At 45.3% G+C, this 24,899-nt stretch overlaps 1 protein-coding gene across 1 annotated transcript in view; it reads right to left on the bottom strand.

The window, feature by feature from the left end:
- The window catches only part of CSMD2 (CUB and Sushi multiple domains 2), a gene marked incomplete at both ends in the record, with an annotated part of 259,384 nt that overhangs the window by 228,692 nt on the left and 5,793 nt on the right, over nucleotides 1-24,899 (bottom strand). Inside the window, one exon of the mRNA XM_080632482.1 lies at nucleotides 10,473-10,689. Within this exon, the coding sequence (XP_080488608.1) occupies nucleotides 10,473-10,689 (217 nt within the window). The remainder of the gene's footprint in view (nucleotides 1-10,472; nucleotides 10,690-24,899) is intronic.

The following is a 24,899-nucleotide window of genomic DNA, read 5'->3' as shown; positions in this document are numbered from 1 at the left end:
AAATAGCTGCTGCTGCGGCCACATCTTCACAGGTTCTCTGGAGCACCCCGAGCACCAACACCCATCAGCAGCTGCCCAGGCTGGGATTGAGATGAGCTCTTAGGCAGAAGCTCTTCCCTGTGAGGGTGCTGAGGCGCTGGCCCAGGGTGCCCAGAGAAGCTGTGGCTGCCCCATCCCTGGCAGTGTTCAAGGCCAGGTTGGACACAGGGGCTTGGAGCAAGCTGCTCCAGTGGAAGGGGTCCCTGCCCATGGCAGGGGTTAGAAGTGATCTTTAAGGTCCCTTCCAACACAAACCATTCCATGATTTATGACATCCCACATCTCAGTTCCTTTACAAACACTCTCACCTCCATCTGTTGCGTATGACACTGCTCCACTGTATCAAGTACAACTGTACCATGCACTGTGACGCAGGCTCTCACTTTGGAGTGCAGGTGCCATAATTAAAACAGAGCACATTATTTTTCTGGTAGGATGCCCACCATCAGCTCAGGCTGCAATCAAAATAGTTATTGCAGCTGGCAATCCAACAGCCTTTAAAGCATAAATGCTGGAGAAGTGTCTCAGAACATCTAATGAAAATGCATTGGATTGCATCGTTTAACCCAGCATTAAATTACACTACACCATACTTCAGTGATTTTCTTCCTGCACGTAATTTAAAGGCACCTATTAAAGACATTTTCCCACCGAATGAACCACTCTCTTCACTATATAGTTTAAATGACATGGCTCTGCAAGTGCTAGTCTGACACTCCTGCACTATCCCAGGACAGTATTCAAGCTAAGTGCTGGGAAAACAACAGCTCAGAGTGAGAGCTGCCCTTCAGAGTCCTTGGGAAACAGTCCGGAAAGAGCACAAGAGTCCCCTTTCACACTGCCCCAGCTAACAGGGCAGCAGTCAACCCAAAGTCATTTAAAAGGTGCATTCATGAACAAACTATTCAACTAAGCCATTATCAACTGGGGCCAACACAAAGAGGACAGTAACTTCAAATTGACTGTGAATCAAGCTTTATAAGCCTTATTCAGCCCAACAGCTGAATGTGCACACAGAAACGAGGAAATTCACTGGTTTCAGTGAAACACTTATCTTCACATTCACCCTTCCCTCCTAAATATGGGCATGAGATGACTGCTTTTAACCATATTAACACAGTAACTGGTACCATGAGTGTTCTTATTAATCATCAATAAAACAAGCAGAGCATAATGTGAGAACACTTCCAGCCCATGCATGCTGCAGACACTTAAAAGCCAGCTCTGTCTGCAAGGCAGAACTCACTGGTGTTACTTAGACAGTTGTCCTTTCAGTTTGATCCCCGCGAGGCTGAAATGATGCTCTGGACCGAAAAAAAACCCAATCTCAGCTAGCCTAAAAGGCTCCTGTAATGATATAAGAGAAACAGCATCAGTTCCCACTTGGGTTTAACTTGTTGGAATGATTTATGCTCAAAATCAAGCTGCTTTTGAGTCAAGCTATGAACAGATCCTGAACAAGTATCTTCAGAGGCCCACTGCAAGCAGCAGTAACTCCTTCCGTATCCTCTGTTCATATTTCACCAAACAGCTCCAAGCTTCTTTGCTGCCAACCAATGCCACATGTCCCATTTTATCCCATATGACTTTCCAACCATCCCCTTGGCCCAGCTGCCTGATAATGAAGTTGCTTTTAAGATCCACTGGCTCCGACATATATGCCTATGATTTTCTTATCAAGGCAGTAGCAAGCACCAGGGAAGAAGCTTTCTTTGTCCCTTAGAACTCGCTCACAATGACATACACTGCACCTCTGCAGACAGCTCATCTGGCAGTTTGCAAACAGGTCCCTGTCTAACACCACACAGCCCAACCCCAAGTGCCAGCCTGGCTTAGGAATCAACTGCACTTTCCTCCCTTCCCCAAGCCAAGAATAATTCATCACACCACAAGAGTCCTTTGCCTACCTCTGACACTGACAAAGGCTTCATTAACTAACACAGTCCCTGGGGACAGCCACAGGGCTCATAAATTCCAGCCTGGATGGATTTCTTCACTCATTTAAAATGGGGTTTGGGTCAATTCCCACTAGAAAAGTGTTATTTATAGAGCCTCGAGCCAGCACAGCCATCTCAAATGTACGAGGCCTTCACGCCTCATGCTGGGAACAGGTACCAAGCATCAAATCTCAATAAATTTCATTTTCCATACAATGCAATGGAGTAGGAAGACTTAGATTTATTTTAGTATTTTTATCATGTCTCTTCCATGCTCATTTTTCTTGCGCTCTCGCAGGCAGCAGGGAGATGCGGGCAGGCATTTGACACACTTCGGTGTCCGTATTCTCAGTCTTGCTGATAGAAACAGAAAAAGGAAGACAGAGATTCACAGAAAAGTTCCCCAAATTTTAGTAACCTCTCAGCAAATCCAAGCGGATATTCTGAGCAAACGAAGACAAGTCTGGATGGAGCCCAAGTACGGCTCAGCAGAACCAGGGCAAACCTTGGCAGGTTTCAGTTATTTCAGGCTTTCTTCGACCAAAAAAACCCAAAAAAACCATCAGGGGTGTGAAATCCAATAAATGGGAAGAGCTCACAGGAGACCCTGGAAATCACACAGGGCTTACTGCTAAAGGCACTGCAACTGGTGCACAAAAGGCATCACCACAGCAGAGCTGCGGTGAACACCAAGATTCACACCAGCCCTCCAGTACCAGAACTGCATTCTCTAGCTAAAGCTGTGCAGCAGGAAAGAGCCAAAACTGATGTGGAGAGTGAATCCAGGTCTCATCTGCCAAGTCTGTGCATCCCTTTTACTCCTTATGCATACAAAATCAGGGTTTGAAGCAGACTTTAGTCATCAGTCTTAAGACAATCTTCAGTACACGCAAGTGAGATTAAAAGCCACAGCATCAGGCAAGCGCTGTTCTGCCAACACAGCCCTGGGACAATAGCAGAGATCCATCCTGGGGACTTGCAGGTGACTGCACTCTCACTTCCCACCACAACACAGGTCTGCCTGCATTCGCTCCTTAAGACCTTCATTTGTACTAATATATAATGAAATTTAATGGCAACAAGAAAGAAGGAAACAGCAGAAATTTACCTCCTATAAAGCTGAGAGTTCCAAAGAAGCACCCAAGTGGAACAACTAAACCGTGCAAGTTGTCTTCCACGGCCAGCACAGCCAAAAAAGGAGGTTAGTAAGAAATTTCAATTTTAGATGTGTTGGATGATGAGAAAAGTGAAACAAGCCCCATTGTTCCTGCCCATGAAGATCTATCCAAGAAGACTGTAATATTGATTCATGGTATATCTAATTCTCTATTCACCTGCACCTTGTGCTGAATACTGAGCAGAAGCAGGATAAAAATGCTGCTCACTGCTGATGCTTGCAGGAGAGCCCAGGAGCGCACAGTGCAGAAAGGCCTGGCTTTGAATCCAGCACAGCAGAGCTCCTGCCTGCCTTGGCATTTGGCACTTCCTTCTGTTCCCGTGCTCCTCCTTTTCCACACATACATAAGCTGGGAGCAGCTTCAGTGAGAGGACGCCTCGCCATCCCTGGATAGCTAAAGGGCCTGATTTCAATAGCTAAAAATATATTACAGAAAAATGCTACAACTACAGCATTTTGCACTTCAGTTTACACACGGCTCAGTGACAACATAAGCTACTGAACAGTTCAAAGGGAAATACTGATCTCCTTCCTAAACCCTTTATTCCACTATAGCAGCGCTAATCGGCTGCAAGCCTAAGTATTATACAAAATGCTAAAGATGTGAGAACAATTACTGCATTCTGGGCCAGCAGAAGTCTTTATGTGTTCCAAACAGTGACAATTACACTCTTCATGAGGAAGGACCAGGTATCAGCACTTGCTTTTACAGCACACCTAAATCCAATTCCCAGCAGGCCAAGAGGAGCCAGGCCACCCTCTGCGGCCCAACTATAGAGTCAATGGGCACCAAAGACTAGTCAAGTTTCTATTTGAGCCTGTCAGTAATAGCACTCCACAATCCCATTGTATCTGCAACAATCTAGTAAGATCCTATCATCTCCTGTGGGCTCCCATTAATTCTAAGAGGGAAACACAGGCAGTCTGAAGGAGCTTTGCCTGAGAAGCTCTCAAGGTCAGACCTTAGAGATACAAAAACTTCTTGATCTAAAGATTCACTGCATGCAAAAGATAACACGAGCACACATCCACCTTCCCTGCCTCAGGACAACGGATTAGCAGGCACGGCTGGGAGCCTTCCCTGCCCTGCACTGGGATTCTCCCCCCACCCCAGCAAACAGCCCCTCCAGCCGGGGCCTTTCCAGCATTTTACAGGTCTGACTTGCAGAAATCACACCCGACGCCCTTCCACAGGCCGGGAAACCCGAGGTCTGTGGTGTGCCCCATGCCACTGAGCAGAGGAGCTGCGGGGCTCGGAACAGGACCCAGACCTGTGTCTGACTCCTGCTGGGTGAGGGATCACCCACACACTCCAGTGCTCTGCCAGGGCTGCTTCTGTCCCCATCTCTGCACATCCACTGCTCTGCTGCTCACAGCAGCCTCTTCATGGGAGACTGATGCTAATCAGAGAGTCCAGAGTGGCCACCTTGATGCTAAAGATGTCAGCAGCTATTGACTAAAAGTGAAATTCTTTTTGAAGACCCAATTCTGTACCACTGAAGCCAAGAGACATTTGGCACAGGTTCGTATGCAAGCAGGATCAGACCGCATCCACCTTCTCACCACTCAGCTCTGCAGCAACACAGCAATAATAGCTATCACCTAATAACTCCCCTGTGCTGAGGCAACTCACTGAACTTCCCTGGGCTGCTTTCTCCCTTCTATAACAATAGCAGACCTGCTCCTTCTCATAGCACTGTAATCTAAAAAACAAGAAGCCCCACGCAAGGGCTATGGGTTGGTTCAATTTCTCTCCCTTCACTGCTAATAAAAAAAACCCCAAAAATAAATCTAATCTCACTTTCTCTGACCCAAAAGCTCACCCAGTGCTTTTGCAAAGTGCCATTCCTGCTAGGAGAATAAAGCAGCTCTGTCTAAAAGAACCCACTCAAGATGTCTGTGACAATCAGTTTAAACACCACATACATACACACACAAAAACATGATAAACTTTCTCTATATACAAGTTATCAGTAGAATGCCAGCAGCTATTGTCTCCATCATTACCCAAAAATGCCTTACAGCAGGGTACATCATGGGTACCCTCCCCTTCCTGCCCTCCATAGCTTCTCAAAGGAACAGGAGGCTTCATGAGCTGCATCAACTTGGGCATGGAAGACTGAGGACATCAGGATCCTCCCCACCATTTCTATGTATTACTTCAACCCACTCATTGAAAAGGTATCCATCTCACTGACTAATGGCATCCCGTGCTCACAACAGACTGTGCCAGAGCAGAGGCTTAATTAAAATATCTTAGATGGTGCCCAATTACAGAACAAGCTTTCTACATTTAATCCCCTTAGCATACCTCAATATGAAGCAAGAGGCACTGCCAAGGTTGGCCAGTAGATTTTACCTGTGAACATGGTTACTCAGCAGTTTAGAGGGGAAAAAAGTAACTGAAAAAACAAAATAAGATTTGAGTAACAGCAGCACCTTAAGGCCCAGCAGCAGACAACCCCCTGCACTCAATGCAGACAAGTTATGCTCCTACAGGGTAACGTCATGAGAGCAGATGCTTTAACCCTTAAACCACGGCTGAAGCTCCTCCATCACCCAGGTCCCCAAGATCAGGCCTCCTCCAAGCCTGCTGCACCTGCATGGTGGCAGGGGAGCAGCTCCCACCCCCATCTCCTCAGCAGCTTTTATCACTCATCCTGATGCACTCTCCCCTAATAAATATGGAAGAACTGAACACAGCCTCTCAAATCTGAACAGCCACAGATGCAGCTGCATTAACTCCGTTAGCTTTCCTGGACCAGCAGATCTAGTTCCATCAATCATCTCCCAGACGAAGTTTAAATACTCAGCATTCCCTCCGAACAGAACAGCAGGACCTGTTGAAAGGCTCCAACACCGCTGCAGCAGCTCAAGCACAGCTCTGCTCAGGAGAACAAAAAAAAAAGTGTATTTTATTCTACAAAGCAGAGAACATAAATTTAAGTGTTTTGGTTCTTTTTTCTTGTGGGTTTTTTTCCCCCCCCCATGGAGTTAACACGAAGTGACAAAAGGCTGCTAAGGGGAAAAGGGATGTAGGATCCTGAGGTCACTGCAGATGACAAAAGGATTTAGCTGCCCCTCTATTTTATTTATCTTTATCCTTAGCAAAAAGCACTGTAGTCACCTTGGAGACATGAGGCAGCTACAAAGGAATATGTCACAGGTCCAAAGGTGGCTCCACACAAATTGTGTTCAGTTCTGTGTGTTACCAGATGGCAAATGCTGTTTCTCCAGGAATTTCTGTAAAGATATTGAACCCCAGCATGCCCAGTACCTGTGAAGCCAGAACCCTGGAATGTTATTGTAAACCAAGTTTGTGTCTCTGCAAGCGAGAGCATATGGCACATAGAGGCAATTCTTCTTCCCTGATCCCTTTGTCTCTTCCTCTCCTCCTCCCTGCTGTTGTTTTTAAGATCAGAAGCTTTGTTCTCTTGTTGGTAATTAAGTACAAGTCACCCAGTCCCATTTTTCAAAGAGTAATTAAAAGGTTATCAAGGAGAAGCAGGCAAGATACAGGTATTGCTGCTGTATCTGCAAACAGGGCATTCCGGGAGATAATTCACTTATCACTAGTATCACACAATTTCAAATTCAAACAAAATACTTAATCTTCAGTCAAGTAAATATAGCCAAAGCGAGCCTATGGTTTTTAGCTGCATACACAGCATGCTGATGGCAATCCTCCTCTTAGCTCTCCAGCCACTTGTCAGGGAAGAAGGATGAGGATCTGTAATAACCAACAGCAACTTCCACCATGGAAGACACTGCACACAATGTGAGACATGAGTGAGAAGATCAGTTACTCACAGTGCCAGGGAGCAAACAGCAGTGCAGGTTTCTCCTCTGCTTTAAGGATGAAGTTATTGCAGTAATGATTTGCAAACATTTTCTCTACACACTCCACAGATACCAGAATGGGACCATTCCTCACAGCTGTGCAAATACACACATCCTAGTAAGGTCTGTGGAGATGCAAACTGCCCTGTTGAGGTTCTACTTCACTAAACAGACCAGTCCCAGTCCCTTCAGGAAAGCAGAAGCAGGCACATGAAATGACTGAGTTACCAGGTAGATGAGAAATGTATTTTCCCTGGGTGCAGGCCTAAAACTTCAAATAAGGACACGAGCACCTAATTTAAGATTCTCACATTAAAAGTGTCCTGCAAGTTATCAGCAGATCAAAAAGCCCGAAGCTGTCACATGGCTGCCTTGTTAACTGCTCTCTGCTTAAGTCACAGAAGAAAATCTAACACAAAAGGGTGCAAAGAGCTTCCTGAGCCCCACAGCAATCACAGAGCCATAAATAACTCCAGATATTCAAATTTTAGTCAGGTCTCTGCTGAGCTCCTGAGCCCAGCACAGTGGGAACCCAATCAGGAAACCAACCTGATTGGAGCAGCCTCTTGACAATGCCACAATCAGCAAGGTACAATGGGAACTCGCAGAAAGGCCGTTCTGGAGCAACTGCAGGTTTCAGGTCTCCACACGCATCCCTTTGATCCCAGTTCAGAACAGTTCGGAACTTGAAGGATGAGCAGTTGGGAGAGGTTGGTTAGGGGTAACAAGCACAAACACTGCTGAAGAGAAGGGAAAGCCACGCAGAAGCATGGAAGGGAAGTTGCAAATCTCATCTGACCTCATGAAAACACAACTCCTACGCAAGGGAGAGAGAAATCTGCAGTCATCGCTGTTCTCTGCTTTCAAGCAGATCCTGTGCCCATGGTCCTGCTGAAAGCCAGTGTATGGTGATGGGAAAAAAGGGAATTATGTGGGAGAAGCTGAAGGAGCAATGACTCAGAAGCAAGCTCAGATTTCAGCAAACAAAGCGAAGTCATGGCACTGAAAGATGACAACAGCCCTGGATGTCTAAATTAAGACATTGAAATGCATTTAATATTCACATACTCATCACAAATGCACAACACAAATTCCCTAATATACAGTAAAGCAGTTTATTAGCAAATGTCTCGTTGAATTAAATCTGCTCTTATTCTATCAGAGAACTTTACCACCACATTAAATTGCAAGACAACAGGATGTTTGCCAGCACAGAAACACAATTAACCCCTTCCCTGAAACACACAATCATGACACTGACATATCAGGCCAAGGAAGCTCTTAGGAATATATGGCTTAAATGGAAGTGCAGGGTATTGAGACAACAAACCATTCTCCATCCATCAGCGTAAGAACACGTCAAGAGCACTCACTTCTCCCAGCCAAGCAGGCAGAACCCACTGAAATCCATCAGTGATGCTCAACAGTGGGAGAAGCACAGATACAGCTTCTCTGTTAACTATTTACCACCTTGAACACACAACTAATCAGTTACCTCCTCCTCTACAGGAGTATGCTTGGGGTTGGGTTTCTTTCCTTCTTTTACACTTGCTTACAGCTTATTTTGGCCTGCCTCCTGGTAGCATGAGCTTTGATGAATGACAAACAGTCATCCATCTTCCAGTGCCGCACTTTGATGATGAATTGAGTACATTGGGAAAGCAGTCTGAGAAAAGCAAAATTGATAGCCACAGCAAAGAGGAAAAAAGGGAGAAAGAAGAAAAAAAGAAAAAAAACCCCTATGTTGGGCAACAGCTACAGAGTTTAATGAGCTGAGACTGACATACACAAAAAGATCTTAGCTGAACAAAGAAGTGAGACACCAAACAGCACAGTGGAACAAGTGCCAGGTTTTGAAGTCACTAATCTAGAAACATCCAGGGGAAGAATCCAAGCATCCATCATACAAGAGTTCGTCTCTCATTTACTTTTGTAAGTCCTCTGTAAGCACTTTTAGACCTCTAGAAAGCCTGCTCAATACCTTTCCTTGTTCCACTTATTTCACCTTCCTCCACTCTACTAAATACACACCATTTCCTGAACAGCTCACCTCCTCGGAGATGGAACGTTCTCACACTGCTTTGTGCTCCTGGCTTCATCACATAACTTACATTTGTCTACCCAAGTTGCCTGTGAAGTTCACACCAGTGATGCAGAAGGGAAAACCTTATTCATCTCCTCCCCTTTCCCCAGTGCACAAATTCTCAGGACGGGATTTGAGCTCCATCTCACGTACTGGTCAACTGGCAGAAGATGCCCTATTACATCTATCTGTAGTCTTCTCATGCTCACAAGTACTGGAGCAATACCTGGATGCAACTCACACACAGTGCCTTACTCATTTGCTCCACCGTGACCCTACTTCTGAAATAATTCCACTCATGGGTTTTGCTTCTTCAGCAGAATCTCTCTCTGACATCCAGAGGGCAAAAGGAAACATCTGGCCCTGCTGATGAGCACAGCAATTTGCCAAGAGGCTTCTCGGCCCAAGAGCAGCATTGACTACTCACCATACAAGGTTTCCTGAGCAGAATTTGCCATCAGATGTAGGCATCCTTTACATAATACGCAACGCGAAGCACTATGCTACCTCCTGATTAAATGATGAGGTCCCATAATTAAGATGATTCTCAAGCACAGTTGCACGATGAAGGTATGATTTATTTGCATAACTGAAATCATCTACATAAAGAGCTGATTTTTAACAGTGCTTCTTTAACTCAGATTTCCAGTTGGGTTAGACAAGACACTGAGGTCAAAAAGGATCCATCCTAAACTGAAGTGATTTAAAGTAAAACTGATTTCCAGTACTGTCCATGACTACAGCATTCTTACTAGGGATTCTAACTCTGGATGCTGCCACTGTTTCTATTACTTTTTGAATGTATTACTGTCAGACTTCAGCTGCAATCAGACACCACATCAGACAATGGCCGTCATGGCACAAGTCACCAAGCTGATTTCATTTATGCCTCAGATCTGGAGGTCTGAGATCACCAACTGCTTCAAATGCTGACACAGCATCATAGAATGGGTAGGTTGGGAGAGTTTAGTCAGATGTAAAAGTATCTCCCCTGTCCAGCTGGTGAACAAACTGCAAGACAGGGAATTACCCAAGTGCACCCACAAAGCATTTAGCAGAGCTATAAACTGAAACCCATTATCCATCATCCCACTCAAAGAATCTCTTCTGGATTAAGGGAAGCTCCTCTGCACATTAGCTCTGCTTCCCTCTTGCTCCATTTTCTAATTAACTTCTCTGGATGTCTAGAATGACTCTTGATAAATCATTACTGTCAGGCACTCAGAAACATTTCAAACCTTATCAGAGATAAGAAATCAAAACAACTATAAAAGAATAGCTCATGAAGAAGCGCTCCCAGTTTATTGCAGCATAAATGTCCAACCTAGATTTAATCCCAGTGGCAGAAATGGGGACATGTTTATAAACAACATCCCTGTTATTATGAACAACGTACCTTGTTCTCAGACTCCCCTGCTGAGGCAGTCCATCATAGATAGATAATACATCAAAATCTTCCTCTAATGCAAAGGACTGGAAAACAAGCTGTATCCTGTTCTGCTCCTCAGCAGTGATTGTCCACGTGCAGTTTGCATAATTTGGATATCCATATGGAAAGCCTGGACTCTGTATTGTCCCATTCGGGCCCTGCAAAACGTGACTGCAGTTCTGGGCTGGCAAGAGAAAAGACAAAAGTACAAGTCAAATGGCGTAGGATGCACATTTAACACATTCACCATCAAAACACATCATACAGGATTCTTCCCACTGAATTTCTTCTCAGTCCCAGAGAACAAATAAAGGGAAAGCCTAAAGATGCATCTTTGTCCTCCCTGCAGGAACTTGGACCCCAGATACCCATCTCATGCGTGCTGCTCCCTCTCGCTGGAAACATAATGGGCTACTGACAGCTGGATTACAGCAGCCGCTGACTGTAACTGGGAGACAGATGCTTGCTCAGACACCCTTTCACTGCCCACCACAGCCTCCAACACACTCAAGCATACACTGCATTTGTGGATTTACCACTCCAAGGGTGCCTGACCATGCTGCGTGCCCCAAGCACGAGGGGCTCAGAGACCACAAACCAGCAGAACGACAAGGCCAAAGCAAACCCTGTCTTTTACCCTTTGCACAGTTGAATAAGAGACAGAAGATCAGGTTCCAGCTGTGCAGACAAAGAGACAGACAATCCCCCTCACCTTGAAAGACCAAAAACTGTAATGGACATAATACATAATGAGAAGCTGAGTCACCAAATGAGCAGTACGTCCGGACAAGACTGCATGAAAACTGAATGGCAAAAGATCAGGAATGCAAGTTGTCCTGACTCCAGAATGAGCAGGACACAGTCAAAGGCTTGAACAAACAAACCAGTCTTGAGTAGTTATTTGGAATAGAAGAAGAAAACACAACATATCTTTGCTTGGCTTTCTCTCAGCCAGTTCTGGAAGCTTTCCACTCCTCACCAGGCTCACCGCATAGTAACCCCCTGCCACTCAGTATTCCTGAGGAGCTGCTGTAGAGCTACATCTTCCAAGAACAAAAGCCCAGTCCTGTACCCACCAGCTAAACACCTCACACCTCCCTCAAATCTCTTTTCCTTCCCCCAGGCGGTACCTGTGAACACTCCATCCCAAAGATAAAGATCAACTGCCATGATGTACAGTTTCTGGGTATATGAGATTTTCTTCTCTCTGGGGAAACAGGTACATAAATATGGTTTTGGGAACAGCCTAAATGACAACTTCTCCTTAGTGTTCTCCTCTCCCTTCACTGCTGCTTTACCTGGATGTCTTCAGAGGCACAAAAAACCCACTCTAAATACACCGGTGTAAAAATCCCACTGGTTTTAATGGAGTGAATCCTCCACACTAAAGCTAAATTCTAGACAGTTTGCTAACTGCTGCGAGGCCAAAAGCAGAATCTCTCCTTTACCCTGTGGCCAGCATCAGAGCTGCTGATCACCACCGCCTGCGTGTGCTCTGCCTTTCATACTGGTGCTGGACTGTTTACCCCTGCTTATGCAGATAACTGAGGCTTTCAAGTTGAAACGAATTAAAAGTTACTACTTTGATTTCTCATTGCTTTTACACAAAGGCAGCGATGGCATTTGCACTGCTGAGTACCCACCAGCTCCAGGTAGAGAACAGCAGCACAGTGCTCATTACAGCCAATCATAATCACATTGACCTACTTTGATGCAAAAATGCTTAGTGGAACTTCTCTCTGCAAGACAAAGTTCACAGCTTAATGAATCTAAAATGGCCAATCACATTCCCTACCCAGGGAATCTCTCTGTATCATGTTTATTATATCAATGAGAATTAGGCCAGGCCTATAATCCACCAGGGATTAAAACTGAGCTGGGCATGGACAGCTCAACAAGGGCAGACTAACACGCTTTGCATTTCCATTGCACCTGGCATGTGCTCCACTCAGCACACTCTGTCAACTCATAATACATACATGAGCAAGATCTACCTCCCTCCTCTTCAGCTCCGTTTATTTATGGAGTTCACTGAAAGGATGTATTAGCTCCGTGCCAGAAAGCTGCACAGGACTGGGAGTGTTACTGTTATCAGAGAGGTAAAATTAGGCCTAGTTTGGCTTAATAACTTGGAGACTGCCAAAGACCCATAAGCTTCAGTTCTCTAAAATTCAATCAAATCCTCTTTTCTTTAACCAGACAGGCACTCAATAGGCAATGTGGGGATATTGAATCCGTCTCCACTGCACATTTTTTAATCATAAGTAAATGTCATCAGAACAATTTAAGAAAATTGGGAAATTAAAGAGGCTGTATCTCTCCATTTCCTGATGGTATAAAAGCTACTGATGCTGCATGAAGTTCAGAAAATAAATCCAAGGTCAGAAACATCATGTTCTAAACACTTCCAAGGTCATGTGAATGGCAGAAAGCTTTAAGATCAATAGAAATCCACCTCATCCTTGCAAAATTAGTGAGTAAAACAGAGAACAGGAAAGGCCAGCAAGATGTACATCATTCACACCTAGCTGGAGGAAAACTAACACCCAGTAGAACACAGGACACTGCTTCATGACACAGCAAATCCATCTCCTGAAGCATTTGCATGTTGATGACTGGGATCAAGATGCGCTCTGGACATAGCTTAAAGAAAATTGCTCATTGCAAACAAAACTTAGTTTTTCAGAAGCTGGCAAATGGGAAGGCAAAGCATGGTTCATCAGCTGGGACAGCAGGAGCTACGCCTATACTGGACACTGCTGGGAAGTCAGCAGGCACCAGAAAGAGATCCAGGGAGCCCAAGAGAATTTATGCATCCTGTAATTAGCTATCAGGTTCGAGTTACTTCAGCTCAGGCTTGACTGACAAAACCTCACCTAAAATGTGAAGTAGATGACACGGAAACACACCCTTTCTCCTTTGAAGACCTGCGAAACCAATTCTCTTTATCCCTTTAGTTTTTAACCCAGGAACATAAGAAGGAAGCTACGAATGGACAACGCCAGTGCCTGTGCCATGGAACTCCAGGTGAATTCTTACTTAAGGACAACACTCATTCAAAATCCCCAGTGCGTTCTCTCCAATCCAGTCAGACAGGAGGCACCTCCTCACACCTTAGTCAAGCAATGGGAATGCAGTGCGTCCCGCATGGATTAGGAGCCTGCCTGCCCTGCCCTTCATCCCAGCCCTGCTGGGGCCATGCCAGGTGACCACGAGGAACGGCAGCAATGGCAGGACAAGCTGCACCCAGGGACCACCTTCCTGCCCCTCTGCAGCTTAACCACCGGCCCTGGCAGCAGAGGAATGGCTGCACTTCCCCCCCTCAGTTTGCCACTCTTTATTCAGAAGCTACAACAGTGAATGAGAAAGGTAAATACACAAAGCTGAGGGATCAGATGTCATTCCCCAGAAGGCTGAACAAGGCAGTGTAAATATTTATGTGGTTATTCCAGCTTCTAATGCTATTATTCATGGACTCATACTTTGTGCAGGTATAATGCCAATGTGAAACTCATCAGTGGATATGCACTTGTGGGCACGTGTCCTGGTTTGTGATTGAGATGACCAGCCTGAGACTGGAGCAAATTCTAACGTGTCCTCTGCCAACGCAACCTGCTATTTTCAATTCTGGAAAGTGGTTTATTATGAGAGTATATCTTTTTAATGAATGCATCAGTGTAATTTTATTGCAGTAGCACTTAAAGTTTCCAGACAAGGACGAAGGCATTATCATACTTGGCACTGCTCAGTGGACAGAGCCTTTCTCCAAAGGGATCAGTCTAAGGGAGAGGGGAAAAAAGACAACCTAAGGAAACCCACACTTGTGGTTGTGGGACTTTGCAGAAAGACACCTTCATCCAGGAAACAACCATTTCCTCAATGACAGAGCTTAAAAGTCAGCTTCACTGGTCTCCCCTCAAGACTTGGTTAGTGGGATATCTGCTGGAGCAATGCAAACAGACTGATCACCTTCACTGCTGGCTCCTACACACAAGGAACGTGATGAAGTATTTACTTTGCAATATGCTCACAGAAGAACAGCATTTCTAACAGAAATAAGGGCTGCCTGTGGCATTTTATAACATACAACTACTGCACATGCCTCAGAGCTTAACACAACCAGACACTTAAGGAAGAAAACACATACCAGCTGAACAGAGCTCTAGCTGCCTCTTGCAAGCCCTCGAGCATCACCCTGGGTAAGGATCAGCCTCTTGCCATGAGGAGGGCAGGAAGAATGTCCTTGTGCTGTAACACCAGGACTCCTTCTCACAGTACAAGCTACATGGCTGGAGACAGGAGCTGGTGGGAGGTTTATTCACGCTGTGTGTCTGAAACTGTTTCGACACACAAGCATGCAACTGTGCTTGTGACCGTCACTGCAGCTCTGGAGTGGCCCATGTCCACCACAGCGAGCCTGGGAGCAGAACCCATTCATCCCACTGTGGCTACAGTGTGGGGAACACTAACTGGTTCTCAGATCTTTGCAGCCTCAAGCCTGGCAGTCGTGATGGTCACTGCGCATTGATCAAACCAGGCTACATTCATACAAGAGGAGACTCAATCATTCGAGCACATTCACGGCAACAGGATTTTGTTACTTCCACCAAGTAATCATCACTTACAGGCAGGAGCAAGCTCCCTTGGCTGCTGAACCCATCAAGCCCCTGGCTGGAACTGGGTTTCATCCCTTCACATTGAATTCCAGTAGCTCCACAGATTCAGATAAACTCCTACATTCAAATTCTGTCACTACAAATCTTCACTGGGTTGTCAGCAGCCAAATAACAAAGGCTTTGTCTGACATTACAAGTGCAAAGAAAATAGGTACAAAACATTATCTCCCATCTACTTCCAATTCCTTGAACTTACCAGGCCAGATCCACAGCAGTGCAAATCAAGGAAGGATTTTAACTATGGTGATTTACACCCTATGAATATCTAAGGGAGCAATACTTCAGAGAGAGGAAAACGGGATTTACTTCTGAAGTGCCTCCTAAAGCATCGGTTGATGCACTTTGTTTCTTAGCAGAAATCTAATTTAGCAAGCATTGATGTATGGTCACTGCACAATTCGAAAGGAACATATCAAATCACGTACAGCTCTCACCAGCATCATCTGTTGGTGATACATGGCTGCCTTCTCCTTAATGCAGTAGCTTTTGGTATTGTCATTTTCTTTAGTTATTGTTACTTAGGCACAAATGTTTCTATTTTGTGTTGTTCCAGCCCATTCAATGAAAGAGATGAACATAAAAGTCTTTCCCCAAGAAAACCGAAATCCATACCCTGCAGGTGACACACAAACACATTCCATCTGGCCTAAAATCCCAGGGACAAACCCTGCAATAGGTTTCCAATACAGCAGCAATTTCTCAATCTTTCCTATTTACGGTGTCATTCAGAACTTCCAACTGTCACTGCCCCATCCTCAGGCTGTGCCACCCTGCTCTGTGACCATGTAACATTTCCAACATACCTTCAAAATGACACTTACAGATTTCAGATTAGGAAAACCCTGAGCAAAGGCATCGCAGCTCTCCATTTCCTTAACGTCTGGCCCAGATTCACCCTCTTATTACTTCAGACCATGGCACTTTCTCCTACCTACACTGGACTCTCCCCAAGCATCTCCTCCCTGAGACAGGTGATTTTCAACCCACAGCTCATAATGCCTCTGGGCATCTGTGCAAGGCAAGAAAGGCAAACAGCCTTATGTCTGTTCTTTTCAATTCTCTGGACGTGCAAAAAGCACCTATAGAGAAATAAAGGCACCTAACACTGGAAATGTTGAGGTGAATACATCCAACAATGGTGGGAAGCACTGTTCTAGAATAAATGAACCCAACCTGTTCAATGCTTCCTTGTTTGATGATGTTTCTGAACCCCCAGTGAGGCTGTGGGCTCTCCCCAGCTCTTCTGTATCTCCCTCAAAGTGTGAAGTCAAGAACTGAGCAGTGCTGCAGCTAAACCTAATCCCCAGTTGAACGTGGCCCCATCCACATGGCTGGGATGCTCACTGCCACCCCCACCGGCCCAATCCCTCCTCTACACCAAGCTAACTCCCTCCTTTGAAGAAGGAAGCTCTTCTTTATGATACTTTGGGATTGGATTTCATGCTTGAGCCTTGAAAGGTCACAGGCGTTCTGACATGCTGTAGAGAAAAAGGAAACATCCCATTTCAGGTAACATCAAAAGCCACTGCAGGACAAAACTTGAAATCACAAGAACTTGACACTGTACATATGTCCTGTCTTCCAGCTGTGCTGCACTCCCCTGACATGCTGAGAGGCCAGAGACTTCAGCTGGAGAGTACTGCCTCATTTGGCTAAGCTAGAAATTGCCTAAGTGAGCACACTGGTCACAACAAGCTGCCAGATCTTCCCTCGAGGCTGAAGTCCTCTGCTCTTAACAGCACAGCATGCTGACCTGACACAGGCTGTCTCCTGCCAGCCTGCTTCAGCCCTACCCTGGAACAGCCTGGAAACAGAAGGGACTTGAGTCTTCAAGACCCCCATCAGATTTATTATTCTTTTTAATTAAAAGATTGCTGTCAATCTTACTAATCTTCTTAAAGATCAAAGCCACATTACCTGTTGTGTAGCTGTAAGAACTCGAGCTGTTCTGCAGCGAGTACCAGGGCACGTATCCTGTTGGGCTATCAAACAGACAGCACAGTGTTGTGCCGGCTTTCCACAGGTGCATCCTGTATCATTCTCAATCACTCCTGCAGATTTATATACCACTTTACCATCTGTAAAGCTTACAATCCAAACAGAATCAAAACAAGCTAGAAAATAGGACAAGTATTTAGGAGGAAAAGCTTGCACACAGTGAGGGGAAGGGAGATGGATTCCTTCCAGTTTTACTGTCAGAAAGGGAGGCAGGAGGGCTCAAGGACCAAGACAAGAAGATACTAACAAATTACTCTGAAGTTGTTCTAATAAGTACCTAGAAACTGCCCGGTAACACATTCTTTTTACTATAAGCAGTACCAGAGTTAATACTAATACAATTTGTGTTCATCAGACATGTTAATGAATACACATTTTCCTATTTACAGCAGTGATCTTAAAAAAATACTGCCTTTTATTTGCCCTAACTCAGTTTAAGTACTTGGAGAGACAAGGGTCCCACATCACCAGGTCCACATCCCATGGACAGCAACAGATGAAACACTAGAAAACATTTCAAGCACACATAAAGGAAACGCTGCTTGGCCAATACCAAGGGGCAATGTCAACGACCACACTACAGGCTGCTCCCCAGCACAAACACCTCACTACCTTTTCACATCTCAGTTTTCACCACCATCTGTGAAACCCCCAGTGACAAAGGCCACATTGATCCCTTCACCTGGAAGGCTCCCAAACCATGCCCATCAAGCAGAGGAGTGAAATGGGCTTTGCCTGCTCCGGATGCACCACAAAAGCAGAGATTGTTTCCATGCTCTACTGACCTACAGAGAGCCAGGCGAGCGGAGTTTGCTGATGCAAGGAACATGCAGAGAGAAAGAAAGCCCTGACCCTTTTAACAGGGAACAAAGCACAGGGATCCTGTCAGCAAGGCCAAACGTAGCCCAGCTCACATCGCTTTTAGCCGAGTTGAGCTTTATCAGCATGAAGATTTGCCATGTTGGCATCTCTTTGTACTTGCTTCAGACCACAGTAGAGGACTCAAGAGCAAGATCCCTCATGTAAGCTGAAGATCTGTGCTTCTTCCCAATCTATCCCATACAATGAACATCTCGTAGACCCAAAGGCTGGGCTGTATGGCCACATGAATGAAGCACTTGCAGTCAGCACTGAACACAATCATAACCAAGCACTTCTCGCACCTCCAAGGCTATGCCTCCTCTGCAAGAGGGTGCTGATCCCCTCCTCAAGTCCTTTGGGAACCAGCCTATTTTTCACTTCCTCACATCTGAAAAAGAAGCACCTGGAAAAGGAGTTGTGCTATAGCTGAGCTCCACTTGCAAGTCTTCACACAGCCATTCACAGGGAATCCAAGGGGATCTGGAGCATACATGGAGCCAGACTAAAGAGCCTCCTCTCCTGTAACTCACGCTAAGCTCCTGCAGCCAAAGTGCCACAGAATCAGCCATCAGGCACTACCAAGACACATATCCAGAGCTACTACTGAGCTGCTGAGCCTGCCGTGGGGCAAGTCTCAGCGTGGCCGGGGTACCCAGAGCCCCATCCCGGCACCCTGCAGTGCTGACACTGCTGTCCCCTGGTGCCACTGAGTGCCGGAGGGAGCACTCTCACATTTCGCTGCTCTACACAGTGCGAACGCGCCTGCTGACTGCAAATCCATCCCAGAGACAAGCAGGGTCACCGAGATCCTCCCTCCTCTGTCTCTGCCATCAGCATTCTTCTGCATGAACCAACCACCCCGTCTCACAGGAGCATAAACAGCCTGGTGACCTGCTTCAGAGGTGACACGAGGGGAACACACCACTTTGTGAGGGAGCAGGCAGGAGTCTTGCACTAACAATGCTGCCAGCAAGGGAGAGGCTCTTCCATCTGTGCAGTGTGTGCGTACATATATGTATCTCCAGACACGTCCAGGTTTCACACATCTGCTACAGAGCCCAACAGCCACTGCTGCAAGCTCCAGCTCACGTCTTGGGTTCAGCATGAAGCTCACTCTCAGGTTGCTGCCCCAGAAGCAGCTCCATTTCCTAGGGCAGATGTTACCTATTTTAATGTCTTGCCCCTCTGTTAATGCAGAAGGGCATTACACACAGCAGCTTCAAACACACTTGATGTGATGATGCACTGGCTGTGTCACAGGACCCGTTCACACGTATGTAGTTTACCCCACCCCAAGCAGTGGTATCATCACACCTTGGCTGAAAGACCATTAAAAAGCTTTCCAAGCGCATCATACAAAGGTTTAGCTTCCAGGCAGCTCCAGCTTGCCTCATTTCTGCAAGGCAGCAGCAGAAAGCTGCCTGGAGGTATTCAAGAAAGCCTGAAGGTCAAGAAATTAAGAACAAAGCTTTGGAAGCCTCATGAAAAGAGGCTCTAGCATCTCCCATCACAAATTACCATTCTGACCAGCTCCTGACAGCCAGCAGCTCGGTCCCACTCGCTGACGTTGCTAGGGACAGTTGCTAGGCACAGGCACACATGCAACAGCTCAACTGCGGCTTAATGCAGGGCAGCCTTGGCAGAAACAGAAAGGGGAGGGGAAAAGCCCCTTGGCTTTATATATACAGACATTTCTTTGAATGCTGAACAACTAGGCAATAGAGTTTGGCAATACTGCAGACAAACTAGCTTGCTACTCTCTGGATTCACTAAGAGTCACCATTCAATTCCTTCCTTCCCTTCACAACAGTCATGCCTTTGGCATGCAGCAACACCAATTGTTTGGGGTTTTAGCTCAATACCAGGCACTGAGGGATGCCAAGAGCAGCAGGAGACAAGGGAAAAGAGAAGTGACATCCCCACAAGCAAGCAGGAGTGGCTGTTCTTAGCCATGAGCCTCGCACAGTTTGGACCTGAATTTTGGCCTAGAGCTTCTTCACAACAGCAGTGACTTAAGCAAAGTCGGAGGCTGCAGTGTTCCCACATACCTGCAGGACACAGGATGTGGCCTCTCCAGCACTAGGCACAGGACAGGAGAAGCTCTCATCCATCTGCCTGGAATCCAGTATTTGATCTAGATGACAGGGTATTGGCCACCTCCAGCACCACAAGTATGGGATGCTTTTAAACCGCAGTAACCGAAAACCTGCAGTCACCCAGAGATGAAGCATCAAACTAACCCTGATGTGACCTTCACAACCCAAACAAGCCGGAACACAGCTGTGCTGGTGGCTGCACAGTCCCACCCCTCACAGCAGCCACTCAGCAGCCTAAAGAACAATAATTACCTGCAGAAGTTCACAGCCACATTAATTCCCGATTAAACCGGAACCTTGTGCAGACCATCCATTACTTGAAATCATTTGCTCAGCTCAGAGAAGTAACAGTTATCCCAAGGCTCAGCCCAAACGGCCTCTTCTCAAGGGATGTAATTTTCTCCCTTCAAAACTTTCCCTTTCAGAATTGTCTCTTAATCAATTTTGACTGCTCCCAGAGCACCACAGCTCCTCGACACAGCCATTGTCAGCATAATAATAATACCAAGCACTTCTACAGCTCTTTCCAGCTTCAAAGCTATTCACAAGCATTAACCAATTAATGCACAGCCTTCCCCAGCTGTCTCCAGTGTGAGGAACAGCCTCACTGCCTCTCCCTGGCACTTCCCTTCATGGCTTTCCAATTACCCCAATATCCTTTCATCTAATCCCACCATCAGTCTCCTTTCAAGTGCTTATATTTCATGTTTCAAAGTGAGCCAGAGAAGCGCTGCCCCATGCTCCAGTAACAAGAGAAGGGCTGTGCAGCACCAGGCAAGCTTGCACACTTTATTTGATACCAAGCTTAAAACAACGCAGTTTAGCACATGGTTAAGGCTCTGAGATGGAGCCCGGGAGGCCCCGATTCGACCCTGGCCTCATGGCAAGGTATCAATGAGATTGGGTAACTCCTTTGTGCAAGACTTCTCAAAACCAAAATGAGTTCACCCAAGGACCACAAGTCCCTTTTCAACAGGAATTACAGTGGACCAGGTTTACAAACACCTTTTTATAACCAGAGAATTGCAGACAGATGCCCTGGAGCCTTTACAAACGCACCTGAGTTTCGCTGCTAACACATCCTCTTATAAAAGCCCACCGGGCAACTACACACTTACTCAGGCACCTAAACACCCCTGCAAATCCTGCCCTGGGAGTTCAAGACTCAAGGAAAACGTTCAGCGTGATTCAAAGGCTTCTCAGAAGTTTACTCTTATTTTCCCTCTGCATCTGTAAAATGAACGCAGATTTAGTTTTTCCTCAACTCCAGTCCCACCATCCGCACACCAGGCACAGGGCAGGCAGGGCTTTCTGCTGTGTCTGCAATTCCCGATACGGGAATTCTGTGAATCTCAGATTTTACCCATGTCCCACAAGCCTGGTGCTTCCCCCAGCAGTTACCTCAACACCCAGCTGAAATGAGAACCTGGAGAAGGGAAGTTCAGTTGATGGAAAGCTTGTGTACAAACCCCTGCAAACGGACTCCACTCACAAGCAGCATCTTCACTCACCCTCATTTATAAGGTGCTAATTATTACCTCCAAACCAAATTTCTCAATTTGTATCTCAATTATTTTCCAGACAGAATATTTGCATTTAAATGGCTTATCTGTTGTGCTCAAACAAACTCATTTTCATCTCAGGTGTTAGGACTCCTTTATCTCAAGGAATGGAAGACAGGTGAACCAAGGTTCAAGGTGAAATCCATCTCACAAACCACACTGAAGGCCTTATTTAAAGACTTCCTCCTGATAAGTTTTCATCTCTAGTCTCTATTCTGCCTGCTACCAAATCCACGCTATCATGAAAAGACTTAAAAGTAGCCACAATTTCATTTGCTATTAGTTATGAAGCTGTATCCCCATCTATAAAGCTCAATGCTCCCTCAAGGCCAGTGAGGATGGAACTTGCCCCAAGAGAGATCTTTGACCCAGCTACAAATCTCATCTCATAATAATTTAGCAGACCTCCGTCCTTGAAGCTCTCATAATATTAACAATTTCACATTACACTGATAGAGAACCACCAGCTTAAAGAGAATAATGCATTGGATATAGAAATATGTCTGCCCTAAGCTCAGAGGGAGCTGCAAGTATTTTCTCTCCTCCCCACCATGTTTCAGTTTCTACCTTGTATCTTTAAACATCAATAGATTTATGTGGGTATGTTTTCATGCATTTGTAACTATATGGAAAGTACAGAAGTGACACAAGTCTACTATACATATACCATGGGAGTTGCAGTGAAGCCACAGTGCCCTTTTAGCATGTAAGGCTCAGAACAGAGAAGATAGAGAAGTTTTGTAGATGATGACACAGAAAAACTGACTTCTAATATTCAGCTAATGCCATAAGCAGCAAAGCAGCTGTCACTAGTGTCCAGAATCTCATACCTTCAGATATGAAAGAAATAGAAGAATCCTGAGCAAGCAGGGCCTGCACTTATTAAAAGCTCTTCACTTCTACCACAATTCTCATTTCCCTGCAGTCTCCACAGAGAAAGGTTCTATACATTTTACAAGTGCTTTGAGATCTTCCACCAAAACACTCTGCCAGGCATTTGCATTACAACAGCTTGCACTTGTATTATCATATCTGAATTACAAAAAGAGGCAAACAGAAGGTAATTTCTCCAGGGAATTTTTTGTAGGGATATAAATCCAAGTTTTACTTGATTCCGTTAGCAGCACTTTCCCATTCACTTCCTTCAAGTACTGCTGCACTTGATATTTATTACCTAATGCCTACTTGTCACCTTGAGCAATCAATGGAAGTCACAAGTTGACAGTACACAGGAAAGTTAATTCAGTTCACCCAATGGGACAATAAATAGCTACAAAAGGTTTTGAATAGACTATCCATAGAAAAAGGGAAACATTTCAATTACATTGAAATCTTCAGTCCCTTTAACACATGAATTTCACATGTACCACAGCTGAAACTCCCAGCTCTGTTCTAAGGATACCTGTCCCTCTGTCCAAACACAACCTTGGCAACTGCTGGATGCTCTGACTCTGCACCACCAGACTGACTGACCCAAGACAAAACAACTCCCACACTAGGTACCAACCTGCCACGACTTGGACACGAACATCCCCACCAGCTCCAGGGGCTCAACCTACTCGTAGGCAAAGTCCAAGTCATTTCCATACAACTTCAGCACGTTGTGAACTCCACCTATGTATAACTAACAAGGAAAATAAGAACTTATTTCCATTACCACTAACATGATGTTGTACTACGTTAATTTTCTTTCACCTCCGCCATTTAAAACCTCATATTCACTCATAGACACATTCTACTTAATCTTAGTTTTCAAACCCAAAAGCAGATCAATAGCTTTCTTTTTCAATCTACACAGCTCTCAGTCAAAGACTTAACAAGGGGTGAATGGAATTGACCTGTAGGTTCAAATTGGGCATTTCTTGTCTCATTTGCTAGCCGCACTCATGATAAAAAGGGGGAAACTCCCCATACCAGCCCTCAGTGTCAGATTCCTGCACAAAAAAGGTCATAATTTGTTCTCTAATTTAAGACTGTCACAGCACCTAGTAGGAACAAATGAGAGACCCTCCCATAAAGCATTTTCTGGAGCACTTCAAAACCAATACAGCTGCTTTACCATCCTTTGAAGAGCTACACGATTTGCACAACACCCTTTGATCATTCCAGGGCTGCTTCCTTTGGAGGTTGAGAGTTAAACCCAACCTTAGAAATACAGCCCTAAGTCTTTATTCAGGGACAAGCTCCCTACCCTTCCAGTGCTCATTATTTCAGCAGGTGGACATTACTTTAATACTAACAGAGTCAGTCCTTCTCCAAATGGTGCTTAACTTTACTGAAAACATCCCAGGATGGTCGCTGACAGATGTACAGTGTCCATAATCAGTGCCTAACCTTTCCCTAATGGAGACAAAACAACAATAGAGGGATATAAACAATATGCTGCATGATGCAAGTAGCATCTTTAAAAATGGCATTGACTTTGGAAAAGCACCAGGCTTCATTATCCTGCTGAAGATTTCCTTTCTAGGAGGAAATACATTTTTCTTGATACCATTATTTGGTGCATCAAATGGGAAAGGAACATCGAATTGTGCCTTTGTTACAGAAAAAAAGAGCCTCCATTTTCTGTACCTCCAACTTGGCTTTAACTGCTCACCAACATCACAGCAAGCCTCTAACAAATGACCAGATCTTCCTTTGCCCTGCAGCAATGAGGGAAGAACCCTGCTGACTGTAATGGAGTTGCAGGGTTGGGACTAGGCAACCTTTAAGGTCCCTTCCAACCCAAAGCAGTCTATGGCTCTGTGAATCTATCATTTTCCACTCTACAGACAAAAAGCTGAAGCTCACCCAATTTAAGCAACTGCTTCAAAGCCAAAGAGTCTGTGGCAGGTTAAAAGCTGAAGATCCAGACAATCCTTTCTGCCAATACCCTGCTCTTCCTGAAGACCAGTATCCAATTTCCCGATGCTTCCAGCAAATTCTTAGCCTGCTTGATTATACTTCTGACTTTTAGTTTTCTACCATGAATACTTCCTGAGGTTCAGTAGCAAACAGACAGCTCCCACCTCAATGTCATTCACAATTAATCCCAAATTGTACATTAAATGGTTGAATTCACTCCAAGCAATCAAGGGAGAGAACCAAGAGCATAAAACTTGTGTAGCTAATCAACCTCGAGCAATTTGTATCTGCTGAAAGCTCCTCACAAACATCCCCAGATCTCTCTGCAGAATAAATCTGTGAATTGTTGTAGGA

Source organism: Psittacula echo, assembly GCF_963264785.1.
Source record: "Psittacula echo genome assembly, chromosome: 21".
In the NCBI taxonomy this organism is placed as follows: Eukaryota; Metazoa; Chordata; class Aves; order Psittaciformes; family Psittacidae; genus Psittacula; species Psittacula echo.
Note: the sequence above shows the minus strand (reverse complement) of the source record. Positions and strands in the feature narration are given on the sequence as shown.